Source organism: Salvelinus alpinus, chromosome 17 (assembly GCF_045679555.1).
Source record: "Salvelinus alpinus chromosome 17, SLU_Salpinus.1, whole genome shotgun sequence".
Lineage (NCBI taxonomy): Eukaryota > Metazoa > Chordata > Actinopteri > Salmoniformes > Salmonidae > Salvelinus > Salvelinus alpinus.
In genome coordinates, this window is record NC_092102.1 from 1,564,331 (window position 1) to 1,583,224 (window position 18,894).

General features: G+C 42.7%; 1 protein-coding gene across 1 annotated transcript; it reads left to right on the forward strand.

The window, feature by feature from the left end:
• Positions 1 to 2,548: 2,548 nt before the first annotated feature.
• Positions 2,549 to 18,643, forward strand: LOC139541939 (epidermal growth factor receptor kinase substrate 8-like protein 1). Its single transcript, XM_071346854.1, has 15 exons — positions 2,549 to 2,683; positions 6,919 to 7,055; positions 7,391 to 7,455; positions 7,562 to 7,691; positions 7,891 to 7,979; positions 8,059 to 8,133; positions 12,796 to 12,944; positions 13,671 to 13,815; positions 13,941 to 13,993; positions 14,096 to 14,204; positions 14,998 to 15,123; positions 15,270 to 15,423; positions 15,731 to 15,896; positions 16,482 to 16,614; positions 18,170 to 18,643. The coding sequence occupies exons 2-15, from the start codon at positions 6,965 to 6,967 to the stop codon at positions 18,254 to 18,256; spliced, it is 1,572 nt and encodes a 523-aa protein (XP_071202955.1). The 5' UTR covers positions 2,549 to 2,683; positions 6,919 to 6,964; the 3' UTR covers positions 18,257 to 18,643.
• Positions 18,644 to 18,894: the final 251 nt, after the last annotated feature.

Genomic DNA, 18,894 nt, shown 5'->3' on the forward strand with positions numbered 1-18,894 from the left:
TGTGGGGACGACGTCATCGATACACTTATCGATGAAGCCAGTGACTGATGTGGTGTACTCCTCAATGCCAACGGAAAAATCTCGAAACATATTCCTGTCTGTGCTTGCAAAACAGTCCTGTAGTTTAGCATCTGCTTCATTTGACCACTTTCTCATTGACCAAGTCACTGGTGCCTCCTGCTTTAGTTTTTGCTTGTAAGCAGGAACCAGGAGGATAGAATTATGATCAGATTTTCCAAATGGAGGGCGAGGGAGAGCTTTGTACGCGTCTGTGTCTGTGGAATAAAGGTGGTCTAGAGTTTTTTTCCCTCTGGTTGAACATTTAACATGCTGGTGGAAATGAGGTTAAACGGATTTAAGTTTCCCTGCATTAAAGTCCCCGGCCAAAAGGAGATGAGCGTTTTCCTGTTTGCTTATGGCCCGTATACAGCTCATTGAGTGTGCTCTTAGTGCCAGCATCGGTTTGTGTGGCGTGAACAATAGGAAAATGCCTTACTAATTAACAAACACAAATTACATTTCGGTTAAGGGGCTTGTACATATGACCTTTATGATTCTACTGATTTAAAAGCACTTTAGTCTTCAGATTCTTTTTTCTATTTGACATTATAAACTGGGTGGTTTGAGCCCTGAATGCTGATTGGCTGACATCCATGGTATATCAGACCGTATACCACGGGTATGACGAAACACTTATTTTTACTGCCCTAACCTCGTTGGTAACCAGTTTATAATAGCAATAAGGCGCCTCGGGAGTTTGTGATATACGGCCGAATATACCACAGCTAAGGGCTGTATCCTGGCTCTCCGCGTTGTGTCGTGCTTAAGAACAGCCTGTAGCCATGGTATATTGGCCATATACCACACCTTCTCGGTCCTTGTTGCTTAATGAGCTATGGTTACATGGGAGGTGTTGTAGTTCTGGCCATTTGAAATGTTGAACGTGTTGTTTTAATGCAGGATGAGTTGGAAAGGTATCCTGTTTCATCTATCCATCGTTGTGACGCTATCCTCACTGAGAAACAATTCCCATCCCTTCTTTTACTCAATATCTGTTGGGGGAAAACGGCTGGTTATTACCACACAAATACTTGCTTGTTAACAAGGTCAAAGAGGTCTCTTTCAGAATGATCCATAAGTATTACCCTGTGGATCATTACCTGAAGAAACTCAAAAAAGACATTAACATTGATTGTACTTTTTGTGGTGAGCATCCAGAAACAGTTTCGCATGTATTTTGGCATTGTCTACATGTAAAACAATTATGGAAAGATATTCACAGTTTTATAATTGTTAATATTCTTGATGACTTTTGTTTGTTATGGCAGGATGTGCTGCTAGGTTTCCTTAACCATAATAAAGATAAAGAAAAACGATTTTACCTCATAAATCGAATTATGCTAATGGGAAAATGTCATATTCATAAATGTAAATTCACTAATAAAAAACACTCTTCCGTGGTTTCTATAAGGAATTCGAGCAGTACATTAAGACCATTCTACATTCTTCCAATATGTCACGTTCCTGACCTGTTTTCTCTTATTTTTGTATGTGTTTAGTTGGTCAGGGCGTGAGTTGGGGTGGGCATTCTATGTTACGATGTTACATAGAATTCTATGTAACATGTTCATGTAACATGTAACATGTAACATGTAACATGTTCTATGTTCTATGTTACTATGTTTAGGTTCATTGTTTGTTAGCCTTATATGGTTCTCAATCAGGGACAGGTGTTATTCATTTCCTCTGATTGAGAATCATATATAGGTAGGCTGTTTCACTCTGTTTGTTTGTGGGTGGTTGTCTCCTGTGTCTGTGTTTGTAGCGCCACACGGGACTGTTTCGGTTTGTTTGTAGTCTGTACCTGTTCGTGCGTTCTTCGTGTATATGTAAGTTCTTATGTTCAGGTCGGTCTGGTTTTGTTTGTTATTTTGTAAATTATCAAGTGTAGTTCGTGTCAGTGTTCGTCTTGTCAAATAAATTCATGATGTCTACATTCAACGCTGCATTTTGGTACGACCCTTACTCCTTCTCCTCATCCGAGGAGGAGGAATTAGACAGCCGTTACACAATAAGAAAGCTGTTAAATCAATCAATATGTTGTGTCTTTGTATAATCTGTAATTTGTTGTATCCTCTAGCATATGTTATCGTTGTCTATTTATGTACTTATTGTATGTATAAAGACTTTTCTACATTGGTAATATATAAATAATAAAAACCCTTCTTTTACTCGTCTGCCAGAATGCACCTGCAGACAGACACATACACAGAGAGATTTAAAAGATAATAGATACTTTTAAGGAAGTAGAAATGTCCCACAGCCATGGATTACTTTTACGTTGTTTACCTCTGTGCATCACTGTCATTCATTCTCAGTTCCTATATGGATGTCCGCCAAAGTGAAAGTATGCACATGTCAGACTGAAAGCAAGCGAGAGAGAGAGAGAGAGAGAGAGAGAGAGAGATGGATGGATGGGAGTGAGTGAGTGAGCAGCTGAGAACTATAGAGGACAGACTCGTTTGACCGGTTTTACATAACTTAAGGTGTGACTGAGAGAACAAGGCCATTGTGGTTGGGAGGAGAGGAGGGAGAATGGTGGCAGTTCACTGACGCAGGCTTGATACTCAGAATTACTTTGAAACCCACAGTTAAAAGGACATTTAAAGGACACACAGAAAAGGTAAGATATCATGTAGATGCTACCTGGTGTATATTTTTTAAATGATGCACTGCATTGGAATGCACATTGTTGAGTAGATAGTACTTTGTGTACAGTACAATCCTAGAAAAAAAGGTGCCATCTAGAACCTTGCAGGGTTATTTGACTGTCCCCATAGGATTTTTTATGGAAGACCCTGTTACAGAGTGTAGTGTAAATGCTTATTTTAAGCTGGATCATGTTGTTGTACTGTATTGTATTGGTGTATGCTTTAATTCTGTAATGTATTGATTGTTGCTGCCTTCTTTGCCAGCTCTCCCTTGAAAAAGAGACTATGGGTCTCAATGGGCGTTTCCTGGTTAAATAAAAGTTAAAAAAATAAAAATAGGAAAACCCTTTGAAGAACCGTTTTTTGTTCCCATGTAGAACCGTTTTGGGTTCCATGTACAACCCTCTGTGGAAAGGGTTCTTACATTTTTAAGGCTGCCCAGAGAGGACGTTGTTTTTATGGGCAGAGGCAACTCATTCCATTCTGAGGCTCCAGTATACAAGAAAGTACCTTTCCCAGCATTAATCCTGAACCTGTATAAGCACACATCAGCAACACCTTATCTGGTGCTGTGATTGTGTGCATCCCTAACACGAGGAAAGTAAATCACTTAGATATCTGGGCGCAGGACCATAAATACTCCTGTAAACCAAACCTAGTCTAATCTGGGACACCCTAGGCTCAACAGGCAGCCAGTTTCTGAAAGCAGCTCCTGCTTATGTGAGTACGTGGACTCACCTTCAATACTACCCTGATCAGCTTATTCTAGGCTATCTGCAGCTTCCCCTTCATAAGTTTAGATAAGCCCCCAAACCAGGAAGTACTAGCATAGTCAAAATGGCATTGAATGAGGACAGTAGCTAGCACTTTCATGGAGTCCTTATCAAGCAGCTTGGACTTTCTAGCCAAAAACTTAGGTCCTGGCATTAACCTTCCTTAGCACTTTATTGGCCATGCTCACACCTCCCAAGCTTCCATCAAGGATACATATTGTTTTACTAGTCAGCACCTCGCCCCCTAATTCCACACTGATTTTAGAGAACCTACTCAATTTAGGTCTGGATCCAAAAATAATTGCCTCAGTTTTCCCTAAGTGCAGAGATAGCTTATTATCTCCAAGCCATTTGCTAATGTTAGTAAGCTCTGTGCTTAGTATGCTCTCCAACATAGTTTTACTTTTGTGAGACATCAGAAGTGGAGAGTCATCCGCATAAAGAAAAAGACAGCAAGAACAAGCATCTTTCATATCGTTAATATACAATAAAAACAGCCCAAGCACGCTCCCCTGCGGAACGCCACAACTCATTGGTTTTGCCTGAGACAGTGAACCTCTACTACTTGCTCCCTTCCTGATTTATAGGACTTTACCCAGCCTAGAGGGATACTGCTTAACCCCAGTGCCTCCAGTTTGGAGATTAGGAGACAGTGGTTAACTGTATCAAAGGCCTTCTGTAGCTCAAGCAGTACCATTCCACACAGATTTCCCTCATCAATCTCTTTCCTGATGAAGTCAGTCAAGTAAAGTAGACATGAATCAGTGGAGTATGTTTTTCTAAAACCCGACTGAAAATCATACATTAGACCCTGTTTGTTAACATATTCATACATTTGCTCATGTACAATTCTCTCCAGGATCTTTGATGTTACACAGAGTATAGATACAGGCCTATAATTCCCAGGGTCAGACTTTATCCCCTTCTTATACAGAGGTATAACTTTAGCTTGTTTCATGTCCCTGGGAAAGGTACCTTGTTCAAGAGAGAGATTAACAATATGCGTAATACAAGGGCCAATTAGCTCAGCAGAATCTATAAGAAACCTTGCAGGAATATTATCCAGGCCTGTGGCTTTGGAGCATTTAAACTCTGGCAGCATACTGACTATTTTGGCTGTTGCTACCTTTGCAAAAGAAAAAGAGTTTGGCTGAACCTCTAACTCTACATAATACTTCTTGACTTGGTTGCTTCCATACAAACCAGAACTGGTGGGCAGCTTGCTAACCAGCTTGCTGACAACAGAAGTTAAAAAAATAGTTGAATTCATTGGCAACCTCTGCTTTTTCATATACCATCTCCCCCCTGATGTTCAGTCCAATACTGTTTAGTTTGTTTTTGGTAGTACTACTACAGCCTAGTTCCTTAAATGATTTCCAAAGCGTTTTAGGGTCATTTTTGTTCTCAATTATTTTCTCAGCAAAGTAACCCCTCTTAGCTTCATCCATCCTGCTCTGTGATTCATTTCTGTGAAGTTTATATAGGACAAAATCATGCTGCTCTTGAGTTCTTACAATTTTTAAAGGCCTTATTCCTTGCCTGGATAGATTCTAGAATCTCATGATTAAACCAAGGGCTAGATCTCTATGTTTACCCTGACCCGTCTAATGGGAGCCATCACATTCACCACATTAAGGAATCTACATTTAAAGGCTTCCCAGGCACTGTCTACCCCTACACAATCTAGCACAGGTGACCAGTCAATTTTACCCACTTCCTCCCTAAACTTTTCAACAGTATTTTTTGAGTCCTCTGATTCTAACGGTTTTGTGACACTTAAGTATATCTTTAAAAATCCTCCTTGTGCAAAATGTAATAAAATGATCACTGATTCCATAGACTACTACTGCACTCTGCAATATTTTAGATTTATCAGACACCAATATTAAGTCAATAGTACTTTGCACTGTTTCACATATCCTGGTGGGATCTTTTATCATTTGGGTCAGAGCAAGTGATCTACAAAAGTGCATAACTACATTGTGGGTTGGGCTATTCTTTTTGCAGACATCAGTATTGAAATCCCCTAACAAAAGTATTTCGTTCAACAGGGAATCATTACAGTTTGACAACACAATTTCAATACCTTCATAGAATGCATTCTGCTTCGGCGGCCTATAACAACCCCCCCCAAAAAATCGGCTTGTTTTGGGAAGGCAGATATCCAGCCAGACAATCTCCAGATCAGCGTTTAAATCCGATCTGACGTTAAAAGCAATGTCTGATCTTACCAACACACATATCCTCCCACCGTTCCGATTCCGATCCTTCCTGACAACAGAGTAATTACTTATCTCAATTTCTGAGTCACAAACAGATGAATCCAACCATGTCTCAGTAAAACATAAGACACCTCTGATTTGCAAACCAACAGGCGTATCTCATCGATCTTCGGTAGTAGGCTTCGGACGTTTAAGTGCACAAAATGTAAGCCCTTCTTCCCAAAGGCCTCATTGAATTCCCGATCCACTTGTAACTCGCCTCCCACTGCACTGCCATCTTCCCACTGCACTGCCTCCGGTCGCCTCTCTGTCGCCATGGAGCACCCCTCCCCAGGTGCTACTCCATCGTCCTCAACACCGTGCCCCCGTCACTCGCCTCTGGTGGCCTCCGCTTCGCTCCACCATTCTTTCCAAATCCGAAGTGCTGGATGCCATCAAAAGTGTTTGCATGACTGAGAAATTGCTGAGAATGTACCATTCTTTCATCTTCGGGAAAGCCGAAGAACCCTTTTGGAACCCTTTTTCCCCCCCAAGAGTTGATGTATGTCTTCGAGGGTTAGCAAACAGACTAATGTCAGACAATGTCTTGACCTGTAAACGTGACAGAACTATTTATCTGTCTAAATCTGTTGTTCCAAGTCTGTCTAAAGTTGTTGAGGAATACATTTGCTTTGTCATTTTAGCTCTAGATAGTTTTATATGTGAGTTAACGTGTATTAATCACACTAGGCCTACGTCAATATTGATATGTGTACCTCTGCTTGTTAAATCTTACATTCAATTGTTTTACAGTACCTTTTTTACTACATTATCACTGATCAAGATTGTTTGTGCTTTCATTTCAAGACCTCCTATTGTAACCCTATTGTGCACATTTGAGAGGGAGGTGGTGGGTGCCTTTGAATCATTATTTACCAAGGAGATGAAATATGCCACAGTTCCATGTGCATTTACTGAAGGGTGTTGAATTAAGGGTTGCTATTAGCAACAGTCATGACCTAAGTCTTGGGAGCAGCATTTTTTGCATGAATCATATTCATGATAGTGGCAGGCCTTTGCTGGAAGTAGCTTCATTTGTGTTTTATCTGCTGGATTCCAACCATATAGTCAAATTACAAAGTTGCTTTACAAAAACGATCCCTTGAAGGTAGAAAGGTGCATGATACAGTATGAGTGCCCTGGTTAAAAAAAATCTCTCTCCTTTTCCTCCAGACTTCCTACGATAGACCCTGTTCTTCCCCAAAATACCAAAGCAGCAATGATGGACCCCTACCGAATTCCGAGCCCCCCCATCCCACATGCTCCCAACCCCCCGCCTTTCAACCCTCCACCTTACCCAGGAATCAGAGGTATGTAGATGGGAACCATCCTTTGTGTTTGAGAGCCAATGTTTGTGCATGCTCTGGCAAATTACATGTTTGCCATGTCAATGAAATGCTTTGAACCGAATTGGCTAAAAGGAGGAGAGTGGGGAAGAGAGAGGAAGAGAGAGAGAGGGGGGAGAAATTAGGCACTGGCAGAGGTATTTAAGGTAAAAGATCTTCAGGAATACAGAGATTACATTGTGTGTGTTGGGGGAAGGTGTGTGGGGAGTTAGAGTGGGCAGGAATTATGAATGCAGGAAATTCCAACTAGGCAATGAATGGAAATGGATGCGAGGCATATTCCCTTCTGTCCTCAACAGCGAATGGTGTAAACGGCGGCCAACCTCAGCCTGATATTTCTTTTCTACGAGCTGAGAGAGAAGTGGTATGTAATAATATTATCATACACTTTACAATTTCAATACTGTATGTTTTAATCACAATTTTACTGTAGGGTTAACATGTGTCTTTTTCATGCGTCTCAATTTTAGGGGATCCTTAATCACTGTTTCGATGACATTGAGGTCTTCATGGCAAAGCTACAACAGACTGCAGTGGCTGCCGCAGTTTTAAGCCAGAGGAAGAAGAAAAAGCAGAAAAGTCGCAATCAAACAGCAGAGGGTAAGAGGGATAAGGAATTTGTTTTTGTTTTGTCCTAAGCTACTCACAAACCCTATAGGGCTCAAGATTCACACAAGCAACAATATGTTTGCTAGCCACGTGACCTCCTGAACTGGTTCATCTCAGGATGCCGTTCAAAGTTAAAATGGCATGCTGAAAATCATTGATTTTTTCCCCCTGCCTTTTCTCCTGAACATAGAGGACTTGCTTACTGCAAAAGCTTGCCCTCCACCCGAAGAAGAATTCATGGATATCTTCCAAAAATTCAAATACTGCTTCAGTCTTCTGGTGAGTAAAAGGAAACATTGCCACTACTATGTCAACGAAACAGTTTAAGATATTGTGTACTCGTCATATTTCTTTCCAGGCTCGTCTCAAGTCTTCCATCTCCAACCCATCGTCAGAAGAGCTGCTCCACCATGTGTTCAAACCTCTGGATATGGTGAGTCAACAATGATAACCTTTATACCCATTGCTTATGCTCTGGCTCTAAGAGGCCCACAGAGGAAAAGGGCTATGGGGACAACACCTGTTGCTATTTTTGTCAACACAGGATTATATCTTTATAACTACAAGGAGGGAACCTAAAGTAGAATATTTAAAAAATAACTTTTTCTCTTTTCATTAGTATCCTTGTTATGTCATCTCAATTATGAAATGAGATAGGTGAGAGATTCTAATATTTAACAGCTAAATTCGTGAGTATGTTTAGAAATGTCATGTTGATTTGATACCTTGTTACATACTTACTAGGCTATTGTACGTAGGCTATGTGTATGCTCTGTGTAGTATTTGTCTAGTATGTCTGTCCATATATAGTTTGTGTATTGATACACATGTACAGTGCCTTCAGAAACTATTCACACCCCTTGACTTATTCCAGATTTTTTTGTGTTACAGCCTGAATTCAAAATGGATTTTTTCTCTCTCGCCTATCGACACACAATAGCCCATAATGACAAAGTGAAAACATGCTTTAAGAAATTTCTGCAAATTTATTGAAAATGAATTACATATCTCATTTGCACAAGTATTCACACCCATGAGTCAATACTTTGTAGAAACACTTACAGATGTGAGTCTCTAAGAGCTTTCCATAGATCTTCAAGTAGATTTAAGTGAAAACTGTAACTCAGGAACATTCACTGTCTTCTTGGTAAACAACTCCACTGTAGATTTGGCCTTGGGTTTTAGATTATTGTCTTGCTGAAAGGTGAATTCATCTTCCAGTGTCTGGTGGAAAGCAGACTGAACCAGGTTTTCCTCTAGGATTTTTCCTGTGCTTAGCTCCATTCCGTTTATTTTTTATCCTGAAAAACTCCCCAATCCTTAACGATTACAAGTATACCCATAAAAAAAAAGTATATATTAAAAAAATCATAATAATCTCCCCCATTTCGTGGTATATTCAATGTCTGCTTTGTTATTTTTACCCATCTACCAATAGGTGGCCTTCTTTGCAAGGCATTGGAAAACCTCTCTGGTCTTTGTGGTTGAATCTGTGTTTGAAATTGACTACTCAACTGAGGGACCTTACATATACAGTGGGGCAAAAAAGTATTTAGTCAGCCACAAATTGTGCAAGTTCTCCCACTTAAAAAGATGAGAGAGGCCTGTAATTTTCATCATAGGTACACTTCAACTATGACAGACAAAATGAGAAAAAAAAATCCAGAAAATCACATTGTAGGATTTTTAATGAATTTATTTGCAAATTATGGTGGAAAATAAGTATTTGGTCAATAACAAAAGTTAATCTCAATACTTTGTTATATACCCTTTGTTGGCAATAACAGAGGTCAAACGTTTTCTGTAAGTCTTCACAAGGTTTTCACACACTGTTGCTGGTATTTTGGCCCATTCCTCCATGCAGATCTCCTCTAGAGCAGTGATGTTTTGGAGCTGTTGCTGGGCAACATGGACTTTCAACTCCCTTCAAAGATTTTCTATGGGGTTGAGATCTGGAGACTGGTTAGGCCACTCCAGGACATTGAAATGCTTCTTAGGAAGCCACTCCTTCGTTGCCCGGGCGGTGTGTTTGGGATCATTGTCATGCTGAAAGACCCAGCCACGTTTCATCTTCAATGCCCTTGCTGATGGAAGGAGGTTTTCACTCAAAATCTCACGATACATGGCCCCATTCATTCTTTCCTTTACACGGATCAGTCGTCCTGGTCCCTTTGCAGAAAAACAGCCCCAAAGCATGATGTTTCCACCCCCATGCTTCACAGTAGGTATGGTGCTCTTTGGATGCAACTGAAACATTCTTTGTCCTCCAAACACGACGAGTTGAGTTTTTACCAAAAAGTTATATTTTGGTTTCATCTGACCATATGACATTCTCCCAATCTTCTTCTGGATCATCCAAATGCTCTCTAGCAAACTTCAGACGGGCCTGGACATGTACTGGCTTAAGCAGGGGGACACGTCTGGCACTGCAGGATTTGAGTCCCTGGCGGCGTAGTGTGTTACTGATGGTAGGCTTTGTTACTTTGGTCCCAGCTCTCTGCAGGTCATTCACTAGGTCCCCCCGTGTGGTTCTGGGATTTTTGCTCACCGTTCTTGTGATCATTTTGACCCCACGGGGTGAGATCTTGCGTGGAGCCCCAGATCGAGGGAGATTATCAGTCTTCCATTTCCTAATAATTGCTCCCACAGTTGATTTCTTCAAACCAAGCTGCTTACCTATTGCAGATTCAGTCTTCCCAGCCTGGTGCAGGTCTACAATTTTGTTTCTGGTGTCCTTTGACAGCTCTTTGGTCTTGGCCATAGTGGAGTTTGGAGTGTGACTGTTTGAGGTTGTGGACAGGTGTCTTTTATACTGATAACAAGTTCAAACAGGTGCCATTAATACAGGTAACGAGTGGAGGACAGAGGAGCCTCTTAAAGAAGAAGTTACAGGTCTGTGAGAGCCAGAAATCTTGCTTGTTTGTAGGTGACCAAATACTTATTTTCCACCATAATTTGCAAATAAATTCATTAAAAATCCTACAATGTGATTTTCTGGATTTTTCCCCCTCATTTTGTCTGTCATAGTTGAAGTGTGCCTATGATGAAAATTACAGGCCTCTCATCTTTTTGAGTGGGAGAACTTGCACAATTGGTGGCTGACTAAATACTTTTTTGCCCCACTGTAATTGTATGTGTGGGGTACAGTCATTTAAAAATCTTGTTAATTTACTCCCGAACGTATTTAGGCTTGCCATAAAGGAATGAGTACTTATTGGCTCAAGACATTTCAGCTTTTCATTTTTTATTAATTTGTAAAATTTTCATAAAACAGAATTCCACTTTGACAATATGGGGTATTGTGTGTAGGCCAGTGACAGACAATTTAACCATAATCCATTTTAAATGTCTGCTTCTACACAAAATGTGGAAAAAGGCAATGGGTGTGAATACTTTCTGAAGTCACTGTATGTTTGCCTACAGGCAAGTATGCATTTTGTAGAAAAATTGTAATGGTTTTCAACACGGGGGGAAAAAACGTTACCGGAAAAATATTTAGATCTTTTGAGGGCTGTTCAATATTTGCACAAGGCAGGGCACCCAGTGTGTTATCACAGATGGAAACTTTGGTCACATTTTGTTAGCATAAACAGACTCATAAGAAGAAGACATGTTGAGCCAAATAAGATACAAGACTGCTAAGTATGAGAGTTTAGACTAATGAAAGATGGTACTTATAGGAAATAACCTTGTTCAGGTGTGCCAGTTTACACAGACTTGGTTGGCACACTAAGAACTGCCTGCCTATAAAACTATGAACTATGAACTCCATGATGGAATAGAGGGAGGAGTTACAAAAATGGGCAACCTGGCACACCTGCATGGAAACAGGGAGAAACCCGAGAGAGAGGTGTGACGGCTTGCTTATCTGTAGCATTGTGTCTGCTGAGAGGGCTGGGAGGGTGAAACCTCACATGACCCTCTTGACCCTGGCTATCATGGTCAGCTCACTCAAACATTTGGTTCTCTATGCTGATACTCAGTGGCCAGTTTATTAGGTACACCACCCAGTCACAAAAATTGTTCACTCATACAAACAATGAGTCATACTCCCATGGCTTTCTATAATAAGCAGGCAGAAAGGCATCGAGGCATTCAGTTAACATTCAATTGAATGATAGAAGGGGGAAAAACGAGTGAATTAAGCGATTTTGAGCGTGGTATGATCGTTGGTGCAAGGCGCGTCGGTTCCAGTATTTCAGAAACGGACAGCCTGTTGGGCTTTTCACGCACGACAGTGTCTAGGGTCTACAGAGAAGGGTGCGAGGAAGAAAAAAACCCAGAGTCAGCGGCAGTCCTGTGGGCGAAAACAGCTCGTTGATGAGAGGTCGAAGGAGAATGGAAAGAATCGTGCAAGCTAACAGGCGGGCCACAAACAGTGTTGTGCAGAATGGCATCTCGGAACGCACAACTCGTCGGTCCTTGTCACGGATGGGCCATTGTAGCAGACGACCACACTGGGCTCCACGCCGATCAGCTAAAAACAAGAAGTGGCTCTAGTGGGCACGCCATCACAAACACTGGACAATTGAGGAGTGGAAAAAAACTGTCTGGTCTGACGAATCCCGGTTCCTGTTGCATCATGCTGGCGTAGGCCCCATCCTACCTGGTGTCAACGGTACAGGCTGGTGGCTTTGGTGCAATGGTGTGGGGTAGTGGGCTAATGGCGGTGGTGTAATGTTTCTTGGCACACGTTAGATCCCTTGATACCAATTGAGCAACATTTTCATGCCCTGAAGAATTCAGGCTGTTCTGGAGGCAAATGGGGATCTGACCCAGTACTAGGTGTACATAATAAACTGGCCACAGTCATAGTGGGTTATACCAGTCAGTGATTGACAATATATTATAGGTTCAGTTTCAGACACAGATTAAGCCTACTCCTGGATTAAAAAACGCTTTCAATGGAGAATCTCCATTGAGAATTATTATTAGTCCAGGACTAGGCTTAATCTGTGTCTGTGAAAACCGGACCATAGAGTTCATTAGGCCTAGCTTGCACTTCATAATGAATCTACTGTTGCAAATTCTCCAGTCAACCCATTCTTCCAATGATCCTGATCTAAACTGTGATCTCTTTCCTGTGTGGCCCCAGCTGGTGAGGACTATTGGGGGCCCAGCTTTAGGAGCCTCAGTGATCAGTCCTGCCCTGACCAACTCAGCCATATCCCTGCTTCAAGACAACCTGACCGAAGAGGAGAGGCAGATATGGACGGCCCTTGGGCCCCACTGGACACTACCCCAGTAGGTACTAAGTGCTTTGTGCCTCATGGACCCCTATGAACCCTTATGATGAATGAACTTTTGGCTATTTTTAATTCATCCCTTATTTTACCAGGTAAGTCAAATAACATTCTCATTTACAGCAACGACCTGGGAAATAGTTACAGGGGAGATGAATGAGCCAATTGTAAGCTGGGGTTGATTAGGTGACCATGATGGTATGAGGGCCAGATTGGGAATTTAGCCAGGCCCCCGGGGTTAACACCCCTACTCTTACGAAAAGTCAGGACACCCGTTTAACGTCCCATCCGAAAGATGGCACCCTACACAGGGTAATGGGATATTTTTTTAGACCAGAGGAAAAGTTGCTTCCTACTGGCCCTCCAACACCATTTCCAGCAGCATCTGGTCTCCCATCCAGGGACCGACCAGGACCAACCATGTTTAGCTTTAGAAGCAAGCCAGCAGCGGGATGCAGGGTGGTATGCTGCTGGCCAAATATTGAGTGTCGCAGTCTATAGTCCCACGTGATAGACCTGTATGGCTCTCTTTTCTGACACTGCGGCAAGCTGTGACAATTGCAAAACATGACATGAGACAGCATGACATGACGATGTCAATATTTAGTCAGCCAGTAACATGTGCCACTGAAATAGTACAGTACTGTGGAGAGAGATGACCTAATTCCTTTGGCTCATCTCAGTCAAGTTCTACACTGGTGATATTCTTACTCTCTCAACCTCTAAGTTCCCAGCTCAGAGGGCCCGTGGCCCCGTACACACCTGTGTTCCTGGACGGGTGGAAGCCAGAGGCCTCCAGGGCAGATGGGCAGGTTTGGGAAGATCCGGTCGAGTCACAACACAAACATGAAGCCTTGCGGGAAAAACAAAAGGTATGGAATATGAGATGTACATGATGTACATTGAGTTCACAAAGTGAGTAACATATGATTTTGCTCCTGACATCATCCTCTCCCTCTCTCCCCCCACGCCCCCTTCTCTCTCTTTGCTAATTCAGCTGCAGCCTACTCAGCCAGTTGGACCTCCAGTCGCCCCTATGAGCGATGAACCGTACGTTTTTAAGTCACCTTTGGATAAAAAAAATATATATAATTTTCGTATGGTTTACTTTTATTTTGTAGTAATATCAATCATCCACTCTTTCCCTCTCAGGTATGGCAGTGTCCTACCCCCTGAGGGAGAGAGGATGTACAGGTGCAGCTATGACTTTGTGGCCCGCAACAACAGTGAGCTGTCAGTACAACAGGGAGATACACTGGAGGTAAATATCTGAAAAGTCATTAAGTGACATTACGTTAAATTAAACAGAACTATTCAGGAACATTCTTGAAAAATACACGCCTGGTAGCTAGTCTCTGTGCCACGTTTCCAGGGCTCTCTTAATGGTAAGACACACGGCTGATAAAGACCAAATCTGGTGCACAATCCGGTGATGTTGGTGATACTGTACAAAATCCATCGCTAGAATCAATCATATTTATTTATAAAGCACTTTTTTACATCAGCCGATATCTCAAAGTGCTGTACAGAAACCCAGCCTGAAACCCCAAACAGCAAGCAATGCAGACGTAGCACGGTGGCTAGGAAAAACACCCTAGAAAGCCCAGAACCTAGGAAGAAACCTAGAGAGGAACCAGGCTCTGAGGGGTGCGAAGTCCTGATGCCAAGATGTTCAAACATTCATAGATGACCAGCAGGGTCAGATAATAATAATCACAGTGGTGTGTAGAGGGTGCAACAGGTCAGCACCTCAGGAATGAATGTCAGTTGGCTTTTCATAGCCGATCATTCAGAGTTAGAGACAGCAGGTGTGGTAGAGAGTCCAAAACAATAAATGTCTCCTCAATCAAACATTATTGCTTAATCAGGGTGTAACGCCAGAATTTGTACAACGCCAGAATTTGAGTGAATGGCTCTTACCTTGGCAACAACTTTCACTGCTAGAAATAGAAAATTGTGAGTTGCCAATACCACACGATTAAATCTATCACTTGTTTCGTTCTTCCTTAATTGTTCTCTGTATAAACATTGTCTCCTTTCCTTTTCTGTGTCAGGTGGTGGAGTCGTCCAAACGCTGGTGGAAGTGTCGTAATCGCTTCAACGAGGTCGGCTTTGTCCCCTTCAACATCCTGGAGCCAGTGTCTCACATCGAAAGCCCTGTCACCATGAGACCACCAAAGGTAACACACGCATGCACACACACACGCCAATCCATGCCCATTCCTTTACTCACGCCCACATACTGGTATTCCCTTCATTGAGTCAATATCAATGATATTTTCAATGATGTTCACTCCTCTTTCCTTTCTCCTCTGCTCCGGGCCAGCCTCCAGTCTCGCCTGCCCTGACCAAGACTCACACTCCTCCGAGCCCTCCAGCCTTGAACCCTAGCTCCTTGACCCCAAGCCCCTCAGCCCACCACCGCCCTCCCCCACCATCATACAACCAATACATTCCAGCCGGAGATGAGACAGACAAAGGTATCACACTATACTGAGAGGCTTTATATTTCTGCACTGTGTCAGAGGAGCGACTCAGGCGCTGCACTATACAGAGACGCTTTTCTCTGTCGCGTGAATGTGTATGTGTGTGCACACGCAAGTGTGTGTGAGGGAGGCTCCAGAGAGGGGGAAAATGGTTGTCTGTTCCCTGTGTGTGTGAAAGACAAAAACAGGAGAGAACGACAGACAGTGCTTTCAGCTCTTATGTCTGCTCCGTTTTAACAAGATAAACCAGATAGACAACATACTGTAGACAACATATAGTAACAACTCTCCCTCTCCTCAGTCATGATGGTGAACGACGAGCTCCTCCAGAGACTGACCAACGGGAAGGCCAGCCTAAACAGGCCCCTGGTCATCCCTCGCTCCTCGGACACCTCGGTCCCCCTGGACTACCGCTCACCCCCCGAGGAGGTGGAGGAGTGGCTCAGGGGGAAGGGCTTCAGTGAGACGTGAGTTTGACGTGACCCCCACAACAAACATCCTATTCCAATCAGGGACCTATTCTGGTCAAATCAAATCAAACTGTCACATGCACCGAATACAAGTATAGACTTTACCGTGAAATGCTTACTTACAAGCCCTTAACCAACAGTGCAGTTCAAGAAGAGTTGAGAAAATATTTACCAAATAAACTAAAGTAAAAAAGAATAAAAAGTAACAATAACGAGGCTATATACAGGGGGTACCGGTACCGAGTCAGTGTGCGGGGGTACAGGTTAGTTGAGGTAATTTGGGGTCTCCCTGTGTGTCACTGACTTTGTGGACTTATAGTAACTCCAGGATTTCATTACATGTATTGTTTACTGATCAGTTCATAGGCATTCGTCGCAATATACCAATATTCATTTACTTTCTACCGAATCAATTGTTGAACCTGGACTAGTGCTCAAGACCTGGATTGAGTACTCATTGGATCTTTCTAGTTCTTACACAGAGATGACTCAGTTGTTCACAGATGATTGAATAGGATAGATAAATGAAGAGTAAAGACTGAGGCAAGTGACTTGACTACCTGTGTGCACCTCCCCCCTCAGGACGGTGACGTTACTGGGAAAGCTGACAGGAGCCCTGCTCTTCTCTCTGATCAAGGAGGACCTACGAGAAGTTCTACCAGACGAGGGTGCCAGAGTGTACAGCCAGCTCACTGTGCACAAAGCACTGTTGGAGGTACTGATCAGCCTATAATGCACATTATACATTACACGACCAAAAGAATGTGGACACCTGATCGTCGAACATCTCATTCTAAACTCATGGGCATTAATATGGAGTTGGTCCCCCCCTTTGCTTCCACAACAGCCTCCACTCTTCTTGGATGGCTTTCCACTATGTGTTGGAACATTGCTGTGGGGACTTGCTTCCATTTCAGCCACAAGAGCATTAGTGAGGTTGGGCACTGATGTTGGGCAATTAGGCTTGACTCGCAGTCAGCGTTCCAATTCATCGCAAAGGTGTTCAATGGGGTTGAGGTCAGGGCTCTTTTGCAGGCCAGTCAAGTTCTTCCACACTGATCTCAACAAACCATTTCTGTATAGAACTCGCTTTGTGCACGGGGGCATTCAATCAATCAAATCAATCAAACAAATTTATAAAGCCTTTTTTTTTTTTTTTTTACATCAGCCGATGTCACAAAGTGTTATACAGAAACCCAGCCAAAAACCCCAAACAGCAAGCAATGCACATGTAGAAGCACGGTGGCTAGGAAAAACTCCCTAGAAAGGCAGGAACCTAGGAAGAAACCTAGAGAGGAACCAGGCTCTGAGGGGTGGCCAGTCCTCTTCTGGCTGTCGGGTTGAGATTATAACAGTACATGGCCAAGATGTTCAAACGTTCATAGATGACCATCAGGGTCAAATAATAGAGGGTGCCACAGGTCAGCACTTCAGAAGTAAATGTCAGTTGGCTTTTCATAACCGAGCATTCAGAGTTAGAGACAGCAGGTCCGGGACAAGGTAGCACATCCGGTGAACAGGTCAGGGTTCCATAGCCGCAGGCAGAACAGTTGAAACTGGAGCAGCAGCATGACCAAGTGGACTGGGGACCGCAAGGAGTCATCAGGCCAGGTAGTCCTAAGGCATGGTCCCAGTACTCAGGTCCTCCGGGAAGGGAGGGAATTAGAGGGAGCATACTTAAATTCACACAGGACACCGGATAAGACAGGAGAAATACTCCAGATATAACAGACTGACCCTAGACCCACTGACACAAACTATTGCAGCATCAATACTGGAGGCTGAGGCAGGAATGGTCGGGAGACACTGTGGCCCCCAGTCCGACAATACCCCCAGACAGGACCAACCAAGCAGGATATAACCCCAAGCACCTTGCCAAAGCACAGCAGTCCACACCACTAGATGGATATCTTCAAACCACCAATTTACTACTGAGACAAGGCTGAGTATGGCCCACGAAGATCTCCCCCAAGGCACGAACCCGAGGGGGGTGCCCAACCCAGACAGGAAGACCACATCAGTGACTCAACCCACTCAATTGGATCTATATGGCAATCTGATGACTGCCATATAGATCCTATACAATTACTAATTATATGATGATTGCAGTGTGCCTCAGCATCATCTTACGTGTAAAACTAATACATTTCCCAAATTTGACTCCAGCTGCACACCGTTCAGAGTTTTAAATCCATAATGTCCCTGTTGTGTTGTCTTTCCATGTTTTCACCGACCATAACTTGTACCTGATTGAAATGCTGTTCTCCCAGGACGCCAAGAAGGCCACAGAGCTGGAGGCAGTGATGGAAAAGCAGAAGATGAAGGTGGATTTGAAACTGGAGAGGAGCACACTGTAAGACCCAAGTGTCAGACATCACGTACCATTCTCCTAAAAATGAAAAGACTCGTGCTGAAAGAGAACAATCCCTGCACACATACATGCACGCAAACACAATCACAAAGACAGGATCAAGACTATCTAACAAAAGTTAGATTCACTGTCGGATGTAATATTATGCCGATATGAATTTTATGTAATTGGTGGCTCTTCAAGTCAGACTGGAGTCTTGCCTTTTGCTGTAAATGGTTGCTTTTAAGTTCAACTTAAGGGCAATTGTCCTCTGTTAAGCCAATAATCTTTGAGGTATTCTTGAATATTCTCTCCTTTCTATGTTGACTTGATTGAATCAATTGTACCATTTCCCCCTGCTATTTGCAGACCAACTTAAATGAATGTATACTTGTCTTGTTTATGTCCATTATTTATACACTCACAATATATTAGACAAGAAAGCCTTTTCTTCGATTAGAACTTCAGTTTTACACTTAGGCCCTGAGCAAAGATCTTAGGTAAGTACATTAATACAATAAAAAAAAAAAAAAACTGGGATTTTTATTCAGGCTTCAAGACAAAAAATCATCTTCCAGGAAGTAATACAAACAGACCTGACAAAGTCTACAGACGGCACACATTAGGAAAAGCAATGCATTCATT

Coding starts and splice junctions, on each gene's coding strand:
- LOC139541939 (XM_071346854.1), top strand. CDS start 6,965: ATGATGGACCCCTACCGAATTCCGAGCCCCCCCATCCCACATGCTCCC. Junction 12,945..13,670: donor CCCCACTGGACACTACCCCA/GTAGGTACTAAG, acceptor TCAACCTCTAAG/TTCCCAGCTCAGAGGGCCCG. Junction 16,615..18,169: donor TGCACAAAGCACTGTTGGAG/GTACTGATCAGC, acceptor CTGTTCTCCCAG/GACGCCAAGAAGGCCACAGA.